Source organism: Danio rerio, chromosome 14 (assembly GCF_052040795.2).
Source record: "Danio rerio strain M-AB ecotype USA chromosome 14, GRCz13ab, whole genome shotgun sequence".
In the NCBI taxonomy this organism is placed as follows: domain Eukaryota; kingdom Metazoa; phylum Chordata; class Actinopteri; order Cypriniformes; family Danionidae; genus Danio; species Danio rerio.
Window position 1 is genome coordinate 4,687,501 of NC_141034.1, and position 13,192 is coordinate 4,700,692.

General features: G+C 33.6%; 2 protein-coding genes across 6 annotated transcripts in view; one reads left to right on the top strand and one right to left on the bottom strand.

The window, feature by feature from the left end:
- Positions 1-5,191, bottom strand: part of irf2b (interferon regulatory factor 2b) — a 36,897-nt gene extending 31,706 nt beyond the window's left edge. For 2 of the 5 annotated variants that reach the window (XR_015506788.1, XR_015506789.1), the window contains exon 1: positions 4,748-4,974. Coding sequence is in view for 1 of the 5 variants with exons in the window: in NM_001328374.1 (NP_001315303.1) it covers positions 4,748-4,786 (39 nt within the window). In the remaining 4 variants the exon portion in view is untranslated. The other 3 variants (XM_087280435.1, NM_001320188.1, NM_001328374.1) reach the window with 3 other exon arrangements.
- Positions 1-13,192, top strand: part of LOC147833832 (uncharacterized) — an 863,518-nt gene that overhangs the window by 638,358 nt on the left and 211,968 nt on the right. The gene's annotated exons all lie outside the window — the stretch shown is intronic.

The window sequence follows — 13,192 nt, forward strand, 5'->3', positions numbered from 1 at the left end:
CATGTATAGCAATACAAGTACACTTTGGCCTTACAGTGACATTTTTTTGAGGAAAACCCCTCATAAATCACACAGAATGGAGTGTTTTGACAATGTAAAAATGCAGATTGTTTCCTGTGAGTTAGAGCTGCATGATACTGGAAAATATGCAACAACAATATGTTTTGCGATGTAACATTTCCCTAAAAATATGCTAGTTTAATTAGCTATGTTTTTAAATCAGTAATTTATTTAATGATATTAAAAATCAGACTGATAAAGGTGCAAACATTAAGTTGTTAAAACACTATAAATGAGCAAAAACCTCCACAGATATTTGGACTCTGATTGGCTGTTGTCATTTTTTCGCTATTATTGTTTATTTTCAGCTCTGGCTTCAGTTTTGGGCTGCTCCAGCCAATAGCAGAGCAACAACTACTTAGGGGGTGGAGATTAAGATAGTAAGTGGTCAAATTTAAATAAAGAACTAATGCATAAAATAATTTATCAAGTCTGCAATACGTATATTACATTACTATTATCACGATAATGATACTTTCACGATATATCGGTTTACAGCTGTGCTGGGGTAGGTGGACTGAATATGTAGTCTGAAATGTACAGTAGAAATATCATTATGTGCCCATAAAGATAGCTGTACAAGTGTGTGTGTCTATGCGTGTGTATCTAAGAAATGATGCATGTTGTTAAACCTTTACTACAGATCCAAAACAATCTCACGGCTATTCGTAACTTTTTGATTTAGTGGCTAATTCGTATGAATACGTACGATCTAATTCGTACAATTTGGTACGATTTGCTCATCCCCCAATGACGGTTGGGGTTAGGGGCGGGGTTAGGTGCCACGCCTCCTTTTTAAAATCGTACAATTTCGTACGACTGAACTCGTACGAATTCGTACGAATTAGCCACTAAACTGGCAAAACGTAAAATACTTATGTTTTCTCGTGAGATCTGGCTGTACAGATCATGCACAACTAGAAGTAGAAGTAGGCCTGCTCGCTTGTTGTTTCTTGATCTGTTTTCATTTCACCAAAAGCAAATCCCGAAGTTACCGATTAACCAATTGGAGCTCATAAAAAGGTTTATAGTTAATCACAATGAAAACTCGCGCTTTAAATTCATCCGTTTGTCCCTCAGACCTTTGAGCTTTTATGGACCATTAGGAAACGAGAGTGAAGAAAGAGAGTCATAACACAGACAACAATCTACAGGCATTTTACACAGCATGCAAAACATATATGCAGAGACATATTAAAAACACCTAAAATAAAAAGAAATCACTCCAAATTGTAGATGTTTTAGTCTTATATTAGCTCATTTGATCTGTACTGGTAAATATTGGATATATAATTTTAGACATTTGCTGTTTTTATTACACTTCTTGTCAATCTGCCATTATTTTTAATTTTTTTCAACATTTGTGAATTCTTGTTGGTTTATGCTAAATCCTAGCAACCACCTGCGGACCTTATCAACTATTTATACCGCCTTAATAATCACAATATCTACTTCTTTATTAATAAAGTCTAATCTGAATATTCACAATCGTATCCTCACCAGTGTTGGGGGTAATTAGTTACAACGTTAATGTAATTACATTTTTTCTTCCTTTGAAAAGTAAAGAAAGAAATTACTTTTCTTTTTGAGGTAATTTAATCGCAGTTACTTATTTTATACTTGCCTTAAATAATGTAAAAAAAAATTCAGCAGTTCTGTATAAATCAATTAAGAGATTTCTTTGTTATTCAAAAATATTTTGCAGCATAATTATATATTAATAATAATAAATATATATATAAGTGAAATTCTGATAATTCTGATTATATATATATATATATATATATATATATATATATATATATATATATATATATATATATATATATATACATGTTATAAGTATTTTTGTTTAAAATAAAGTACTCTAATAATCGTTTTTTAATAAATGTATATTTATTTAATAATTTTTATCAAAATCATTTTATTTAATACATTTGTATATAAAGTCAAATTTAAATAATTAATATTATTAGTAGGTTTATTTAATATCTATCAATTTTTAGAGTCAGGTAATTATATTAAGTATTAAGTCACAAAGATATTAGAAAGGTAATTTAAATACACTTTTAATTATTTAACAATTAGTAATTGCTTAATTTTTGAAGTATGATGTATGATGTATGTTTATGTGCATGGTAATGTTACATATAAAACTACTCAAGAATGGAGATATAGAGATGCATGATATTTTGTTCCCGTATCAGCTGATAAAAAATGTGTTGTTGACCTGTATCAGCTAATAAATGATGTTTAACTGTGGATATGTGGTATTGAATGCTCATTTTCAACTTTTCCAATCATCAAAAGCCAATAACAGAAAGAGCATTTGACTGACAAATAACACGTAATACAAAGAAATATTGATATAATTATGCTGCAAATGAATATTTGTTAATGTTCATGTTCAACTTTTCTTATCATCTAAAGCCAGTTAAAATAGCATTTGACTAACAAATAATAAGTAATATAAATAAATATATAAACAAAAAATATAAATATATAAAAATATAGGGGTGAAGCAGTGGCGCAGTAGGTAATGCTGTCGCCACACAGCAAGAAGGTCGCTGGTTCGAGCCTCGGCTCATTTGGCGTTTCTGTGTGGAGTTTGCATGTTCTCCCTGCGTTCGCGTGGGTTTCCTCCGGGTGCTTCCCCCATAGTCCAAAGATATGCGGTACAGGGGAATTAGGTAGGCTAAATTGTCCGTAGTGTATGAGTGTGTGTGTGAATGTGTGTGTGAATGTTTCCCAGAGATGGGTTGTGGCTGGAAGGGCATCCGCTGTGTAAAAACTTGCTGGATAAGTTGGCGGTTCATTCCGCTGTGGCGACCCCGGATTAATGAAGGGACTAAGCCGACAAGAAAATGAATGAATGAATATAAAAATATATGTATAAATATATAGAAATATATATTCCACCCTCTCATCACCTATTCATCTGGAAGTCAGTATTACTACACTGCTATTACACAAGTGCAGTTTACTATACATTATAAAACAAATTGCATTATTATTACGTTACTGACATTATTTCATGTTATACGATTATATCAAGCTATATTTATCAGCTCATCAGACCAAATTTGGATTCAGATATGGTTGAATTATTTTATGACAGACATTTTCCACAGCAGTGTCCATGTCAGAATCCAGCACATGTCCGAATATAATTAAATAACAACAATAACAATACCAACGAGCCCACGAAAACTTCTCAACAACATAAACTAACGACAAAACTTTGTTATCTATAAATTTGCCTCAGCGTTTACGATAATATGACACAAGAAAAGTAAAATACATTTATTTAATTAGTAAATGTTTGAAGTACACAACACTGATCCTGACACTATTAGAACTTTTAATTTGTCTGTATGGTAATCTCACACATAAAACCACCCAAAATATAGAGATGCAAGATATTTTGTTCCCATATCAGCTGATGAAATACTTTTTTGTTGACTTGTATCAGCTAATAAATTATGGATATTTAATAATGTGCATGTTAAACTTTTACCACCATCTAAAGCCAATTAAAAAATAGCATTTGACTGACAAGGAATAAGTAATATAAATAAATATTAATATAATATATTCCACCTTGTCATCACCTATTCATCTGGAAGTCAGTATTACTACACTGCTATTACACAAGTGCAGTTCACTATACATTGTAACACTGTGAAATCTACGTTTATTAAAACAAATGACATTATTATTACATATTACTGACATATTTTCATGTAATACGATTATATCAAGCTATATTTATCAGCTCATCAGACCAAATTTGGATTCAGATATTGTTGCAGCATTTTATGACAGACATTTTCCACAGCAGTGTCCATGTTAGACTCCAGCACATGTCCGAATATAAGTAAATAACAACAATAACAATACCAACAAGCCCACGAAAACTTCTCAACAACATAAACTAACGACAAAACTTTGTTATATATAAATTTGCCTCAGCGTTTACGGTAATATGACACAAGAAAAGTAAAATACATTTATTTAATTAGTAAATGTTTGAAGTACACAACACTGATCCTGACACTATTAGAACTATTAATTTGTATGTATGGTAATCTCACACATAAAACCACCCAAAATATAGAGATGCAAGATATTTTGTTCCCATATCAGCTGATGAAATACTTTTTTGTTGACTTGTATCAGCTAATAAATGATGGATATTTAATATTGTGCATGTTAAACTTTTACCATCATCTAAAGCCAATTAAAAATAGCATTTGACTGACAAAGAATAAGTAATATAAATAAATATTAATATAATATAGTCCACCTTGTCATCAACTATTCATCTGGAAGTCAGTATTACTACACTGCTATTACACAAGTGCAGTTCACTATACATTGTAACACTGTGAAATCTACATTTATTAAAACAAATGACATTATTATTACATGTTACTGACAAATTTTCTTGGTATACGATTATATCAAGCTATATTTATCAGCTTATCAGACCAAATTTGGATTCAGATATTGTTGCAGCATTTTATGACAGACATTTTCCACAGCAGTGTCCATGTTAGACTCCAGCACATGTCCGAATATAAGTAAATAACAACAATAACAATACCAACAAGCCCACGAAAACTTCTCAACGACATAATCTGACGACAAAACTCCGTGTTATCTATGAATTCGCCTCAGTACTTACAGTCAAATGACATTGTGGTGTGAAGTGTGTCCCAATCATTCTCGCGGCACTACAACCAAGTGCCTTCACCCTCCCCAAAATAAGTCTATTAGTGTTGTCAAGTCAACTCAAAAGTGAAAATAAACATTCCTTGATTCCCATTGGATCCAAACAGCCCATGACTTTCGATTTTACACTCACCAGCAGCAACTCTGCGTGGCCTACAGCATAAACATCCACTCACATACATATATCAACCCTATAAATACATGCGGAAATGCCATTTATTACCTGCGACGTGCGGAAATCACTCCAGAAATAAAAAGAAAGAGTGCGTAAAGGAGTCTCGACAATTTGTAGTCCTTGATATCAAAACGAAAAGTCAAATGGGATTGATTTCGGTCTTCAGATCGAAAGCAAAACAAGTGAAGGAAACTAGCGCTTGGGTGGAAATCCCCGGTGTGCGTGCGCGCGCGTGTGTGTTGTGCGCTTACTTCGCATTTACGGATCCTACTACGGCGCAGCCTTGGTTTATAAATATTAACGACGTAGCTGGACGCTCGCGCGCTGATTGGCTGAAGGTTCAAATAGGAGGCGGCTCAAGAAATGTTTACGGATGAGATAGCTTATGAATATTAAATACGTAAAGAGACGTTCGCCCATCGGCTGGCTTGAGATTTTTTGTCAGTCTATATAATATTAATTATTTTGCATTTGTTTTGTTTCATAATAAATAGTACAAAGGATGTAACAAATTAAATTCGTGTTGGATCGTTATATTATTAATTTGTTTTGTGTTATGGGGAAGGCTTGGCTAATAAATATTAATTTATGGAAAGATGACAGGCATGTTTGTAAGGATGACTTGCTATTTTTGAGGAATGTTAAGAATTATTAAAATTGTTTTTGGATAGACAAAAAAACAAAACAAACACACAATTGCTTTCATATTATTTAGCATTTTACAAAAATAGCGAGAAATAACAATATCAAATCTTAAATATCAATATCCAATTTTGTTATACACACACACACACACACACACACACACACACACACACACACACACACACACACACACACACACATATATATATATATATGCCATTACCAATTATCACAACAAAAATATCAGTTAACAGTCTGAAATTAGCAGTTCTAGAGCACCGGTAGACATCTTAAGCATTCACAAAACACATTTCTTGTAAAATAGGTGTTAATATCTGCATGTAGGTACAAAAAAAAAAAAAAATGAAGCATTAGACACATAATTTGTATAGTTTGACCAAAAGTAACCTAAATATCTCTCAAACACTGAAAACGCATACTTTTCATTAATAAACTAGATGTAATTTAATACATTCATAAATTTGATTCACTGATGCATGTACCACCAAACTACTACCAAAAAAGTTTAATTATTAGACCCTCTGTTAATTTTTTCCCCAATTTCTGTTTAATGGAGAGCAGATTTTTTCAACACATTTCTAATCATAATAGATTTAATAACTAATATCTAATAAATGATTTATTTTATCTTTGCTACGATGACAGTAAATAATATGTTACTTGCAAGACACTTCTATACAGCTTAAAGTGACATTTAAAGGCTTAACTAGGTTAATTAGGTTAACTAGGCAGGTTAGGGTAATTAGACAAGTTATTGTATAACAGTGGTTTGTTCTGTAGACTATCGGAAAAAATATAGCTTAAAGAGGCTAATAAAATTGACCTTAAAATTTTTGTTATTTAATTATATTCTTAAAAAATTAAAAACTGCTTTTCTTCAAGGCGGAATAAAACAAATAAGACTTTCTCCAGAAGAAAAAATATTATCAGACATACTGTGAACATTTTCCTGCTCTGCTGAACATCAATTGGGAAATATTTTTTAAAAAAATTCAAAGGGGCTATATATATATATATATATATATATATATATATATATATATATATATATATATATATATATATATATATATATATTCAGTGGGTCAGTGTGAAGTTAATAACAAGACAATACTAAGTATTAATAAATGCATTATTATTATTATTTATCATGTATATATATATACATGTATATATATATATATATACATGATAAATAATAATAATAATAATGCATTTATTAATACTTAGTATTGTCTTGTTATTAACTTCACACTGACCCTATTTTTCTTATACATAAATAGCGTAATTTAAAATAGCGTGTCTATATTCTAACAAATGACACACATATTAAAAATGCTTTATTTGACTCTACATGCAAAGCAGACATGCCCATAAAGTCTTCATAAACACACAGTTACTGACGCTCAAGGTAGTTGAACGGTTTAACCCATGTCTCTCTTGACTCTGTTGAATATTCATAAGCCAGCCATCACCATAGTAGATTCTGACCTGGTCTACTCATTGGCTGCAGACCGAAATGCGAAAGTAGATTTCATTTTCACTTCCTCGTTGTTTCGTTATTGCTTCTTAAAGGCGAAGTGGGCAGAACAGAAACCTAAGCTGCAACCTGCAGACACGGGTAAACACTTTCCTGCTAACCACTGCTGCAGGGAAAAGTTACAGCTTTTTGTAGTTTGCGCTGTATCTCATGCACTAACAGCGTGCATGCATAAAGCAAACAAACATTTACATAAGATTGCTGTGCATGCTGAAACCATCATTAGTAATAATAACGCATTCTTTATATGTGTTTTATAAAGTGCATGACTGATTTGCATATTAAGCAGCTGCAAATGACATTTTCATGACTTTAGAAATGCAAGTTATTAAATGCATTAGCTGTGAAGTCATTACTGACTCCACACACACACATCAACACGCGCACAGTCCCATATCTTATCTATGCTGCCAAGCCCTGCAACTCCCAGCGTATGATGCAACCAATGGGATGCAACACACCGACTCTAAATAATGCATTATACACAGCTACTCGAGTGCTGTATTGCAAACAAAATGACATTTAACGCACTTCTAAAACCAATGTAGTCTTACATGAGGCACACGAAACAGGTTCCACCATGCGTATACGCTTGACTTAACGCAAAGGGGAAACACATTGGCGCACGGTTGAGAAACAACACTGAAACAGAAATAAGGTGAAGTTTCAGGAAGCTGTTCCGCTTTCTGTTGCATTTCTCAGGAGCACACCTTGTTTTTGAACACTCGGTTCAGATCTTAGAATAAAACTCCATCTAGTGGTAGACTGGCGTTGTCTTGCTCTCAAGCGTTTTATTTAAAAATATTTATAAACTGTGTACACTCACCGGCCACTTTATTAGGTACACCTGTCCAACTGCTCGTAAACGCACATTTCTAATCAGCCAATCACATGGCAGCAACTCAACGCATTTAGGCATGTAGACATGGTCAAGATGAACCGAGCATCTGAATGGGGAAGAAAGGGGATTTAAGCGACTTGGAATGTGACATGGTTGTTGGTGCCAAACGGGCTGGTCTGAGTATTTCAGAAACTGCTCCACTGGGATTTTCACGCACAACCATCTTTAGGGTTTACAGAGAATGGTCTAAAAAAGAGAAAATATCCAGTGAGCGTCTGTTCTGTGGGTGCAAATGCCTTGTTGATGCCAGAGGTCAGAGGAGAATGGCAAGACTGGTTCCAGCTGATAGAAAGCCGACACTAACTCAAATAAGCACTTGTTACAACAGAGGTCTGCAGAAGAGCATCTCTGAACACACAACACGTCCAACCTTGAAGCGGATAGGCTAAAGCAGCAGAAGCCCACACCGGGTGCCGCTCCTGTCAGCTAAGAACATGAAACTGAGGCTACAATTCACACAGGCTCACCAAAACTGGACAATTGAATATTGGAGAAACGATGTCTGGTCTGATGAGTCTCCAGTTCTGCTCCAGCATTTGAATGGAAATTTTGAATTTGTCGTCAACAACATGAAAGCATGGATCCATCCTGCCTTGTATCAATGGTTTAGGCTGCTGCTGCTGGTGGTGTAATGGTGTGGGGGATATTTTCTTGGCACACTTTGGGCCCATTAGTACCAATTGAGTATTGTTGCTGACCATGTCCATCCCTTTACGACCACAGTTTACCCATCTTCTGATGGCTACTTCCAGCAGGATAACGCACCATGTCATAAAGCGTGAATCATCTCAGACTGGTTTCTTGAACATGGCAAGGATTTCACTGTACTCAAATGGCCTCCACAGTCACCAGATCTCAATCCAATAGAGCACCTTTGGGATGTGGTGGAATGGGAGATTCACATCGTAGATGTGCAGCTGGCAAATCTGCAGCAACGGATGCTGTCATGTCAATATGGAGCAAAATCTCTGAGGAATATTTCCAGTACCTTGTTGAATCTATGCCACGAAGGACTAGGGCAGTTCTGAAGGGAAAAAAGGTCCAACTGGGTACTAAGGTGTAGCTAATTAAGTGGCCGGTGAGGATATATATATATATATATAATAGGTCTTGCTCTCAAGCTTATTTTAAATAACTGTAAAGTGATGTTTTTAATAATGCAGTAATTACTGATGTTTTAATCAGTTGATGTATATTTGGTTTAAGTACCTCAAAAGATTTTGGCCAGTATGACTTAGATGTTTTTTGTTAAAATAAATAAATAAATAAATAAATAAATAAATAAATGTTTTGATTAGATTTTCGCAAGTGTTTCTTTATTATTTATAATAAAAATGTGATAATTTTATTGTAATATATTTGAACATTTATACAGCTATATGACAGACACAACGAATGCTGAGAGTAGCTGATGAAGATTGTACAGTACATCAGGAGCCGATGAAAAAAGTGCCAGCTGACGCCTGGATATTAAATATATATTTTTATTGTTCTTTAATAGCAAGAAAGAACGTTTTATTCACCAATCTCCCTTTTATAGAAATATCTATTCTTCTCTTCAGCCCCATTCAATCTAAAATACACACAAATAGTGAAGTAAAATGTCGATTTATTTCCATAATTCAATTAATTCTACTATTTATGTTCAAAACTTCTTGAAAAAATAATCTTGATGATATTAGAAAGAACGACTATGTGAACTTTCATTGGCTTATTAACATTTACACATGTAGTAATATTACCACGACAGCCTTAACATGCATATAAATATAAAAGAGATTTCTCTGTCAAACCCAGATCTGTAAACATTCATTATGCCTTAATGAAGGACAATATATATAGTAAAAACTGATTCAAGATCAGATTTCAACCCAGTGTTTGCCTTTAACATTATTAATAACCCAGTGTTGCCCATTAACATTACTTTCACCAGCATGCCCCACGCCACACTTTGGGATAGACTTTACTGTAGGGATGACAGGGATGGTAAGAGAAGAGTGGGATGAAGAGGAAGGGGAGTAAGAGGATGACTGGTGAACTGGTGAACATCCTACTATGCCCAGAGTGGGGTTACTGTCTCTGTGATATTTTGGCAGAGTGATTGGATCCCCTAATTCAACCTACATGTTGGAGTGAAAAGGGTTATAGGATTGTGAATGGGAAGCGAAGGAATGGAGGGAGAGTGGGTTCAACAAAACGAGAAGAGCAGTGCTAGAGGGATGATCCTCCTTGAATAAGTTTAAGGGAGCAGGTGATTGGTTAAAGAGACAAAGTGAGGCGTGGTTCCGCCGCTGAGCCTTTATTAACAAGTTAACTCCATAATTACCCAGTGTTTCCTTTTAATATTAATAGAAACCCAGTGTATCCCTTTAACATTACTAATAACCCAGTGTATCCAATTAACTTTATTAATAATCCAGTGTATCCCTTTAACATTACTCATAACCCAGTGTATCCCTTTTACATTACTAGAAACCCAGTGTTTCCCTTTAACATTACTAATAACCCAGTGTATCCAATTAACTTTATTAATAACCCAGTGTATCCCTTTAACATTACTAGAACCCCAGTGTATCCCTTTAACTTTATTAATAACCCAGTGTATCCCTTTAACTTTATTAATAACCCAGTGTATCCAATTAACTTTATTAATAACCCAGTGTTTCCCTTTAACATTACTAATAACCCAGTGTATCCCTTTAACATTACTAATAACCCAGTGTATCCCTTTAACTTTATTAATAACCCAGTGTTTCCCTTTAACATTACTAGAACCCCAGTGTATCCCTTTAACTTTATTAATAACCCAGTGTATCCCTTTTACATTACTAATAACCCAGTGTATCCAATTAACTTTATTAATAACCCAGTGTATCCCTTTAACATTACTAGAACCCCAGTGTATCCAATTAACTTTATTAATAACCCAGTGTATCCCTTTAACTTTATTAATAACCCAGTGTATCCCTTTAACATTACTAGAACCCCAGTGTATCCCTTTACTTTATTAATAACCCAGTGTATCCCTTTAACATTACTAGAACCCCAGTGTATCCCTTTAACTTTATTAATAACCCAGTGTATCCCTTTTACATTACTAATAACCCAGTGTATCCAATTAACTTCATTAATAACCCAGTGTATCCCTTTAACTTTATTAATAACCCAGTGTATCCCTTTTACATTACTAATAACCCAGTGTATTCAATTAACTTTATTAATAACCCAGTGTATCCCTTTTACATTACTCATAACCCAGTGTTTCCCTTTTACATTACTAATAACCCAGTGTATCCAATTAACTTTATTAATAACCCAGTGTATCCCTTTAACTTTATTAATAACCCAGTGTATCCCTTTAACATTACTAGAACCCCAGTGTATCCCTTTAACTTTATTAATAACCCAGTGTATCCCTTTAACATTACTAGAACCCCAGTGTATCCCTTTAACTTTATTAATAACCCAGTGTATCCCTTTAACATTACTAGAACCCCAGTGTATCCCTTTAACTTTATTAATAACCCAGTGTATCCCTTTTACATTACTAATAACCCAGTGTATCCCTTTAACTTTATTAATAACCCAGTGTATCCCTTTAACTTTATTAATAACCCAGTGTATCCCTTTTACATTACTAATAACCCAGTGTATCCAATTAACTTTATTAATAACCCAGTGTATCCCTTTAACTTTATTAATAACCCAGTGTATCCCTTTTACATTACTAATAACCCAGTGTATTCAATTAACTTTATTAATAACCCAGTGTATCCCTTTTACATTACTCATAACCCAGTGTTTCCCTTTTACATTACTAATAACCCAGTGTATCCAATTAACTTTATTAATAACCCAGTGTATCCCTTTAACTTTATTAATAACCCAGTGTATCCCTTTAACATTACTAGAACCCCAGTGTATCCCTTTAACTTTATTAATAACCCAGTGTATCCCTTTTACATTACTAATAACCCAGTGTATCCAATTAACTTTATTAATAACCCAGTGTATCCCTTTAACTTTATTAATAACCCAGTGTATCCCTTTTACATTACTAATAACCCAGTGTATCCCTTTAACTTTATTAATAACCCAGTGTATCCCTTTAACTTTATTAATAACCCAGTGTATCCCTTTTACATTACTAATAACCCAGTGTATCCAATTAACTTTATTAATAACCCAGTGTATCCCTTTAACTTTATTAATAACCCAGTGTATCCCTTTTACATTACTAATAACCCAGTGTATTCAATTAACTTTATTAATAACCCAGTGTATCCCTTTTACATTACTCATAACCCAGTGTTTCCCTTTTACATTACTAATAACCCAGTGTATCCAATTAACTTTATTAATAACCCAGTGTATCCCTTTAACTTTATTAATAACCCAGTGTATCCCTTTAACATTACTAGAACCCCAGTGTATCCCTTTAACTTTATTAATAACCCAGTGTATCCCTTTAACATTACTAGAACCCCAGTGTATCCCTTTAACTTTATTAATAACCCAGTGTATCCCTTTAACATTACTAGAACCCCAGTGTATCCCTTTAACTTTATTAATAACCCAGTGTATCCCTTTAACATTACTAGAACCCCAGTGTATCCCTTTAACTTTATTAATAACCCAGTGTATCCCTTTAACATTACTAGAACCCCAGTGTATCCCTTTAACTTTATTAATAACCCAGTGTATCCCTTTTACATTACTAATAACCCAGTGTATCCAATTAACTTTATTAATAACCCAGTGTATCCCTTTAACTTTATTAATAACCCAGTGTATCCCTTTAACATTACTAGAACCCCAGTGTATCCCTTTAACTTTATTAATAACCCAGTGTATCCCTTTTACATTACTAATAACCCAGTGTATTCAATTAACTTTATTAATAACCCAGTGTATCCCTTTTACATTACTCATAACCCAGTGTTTCCCTTTTACATTACTAATAACCCAGTGTATCCAATTAACTTTATTAATAACCCAGTGTATCCCTTTAACTTTATTAATAACCCAGTGTATCCCTTTAACATTACTAGAACCCCAGTGTATCCCTTTAACTTTATTAATAACCCAGTGTATCCCTTTTACATTACTAATAACC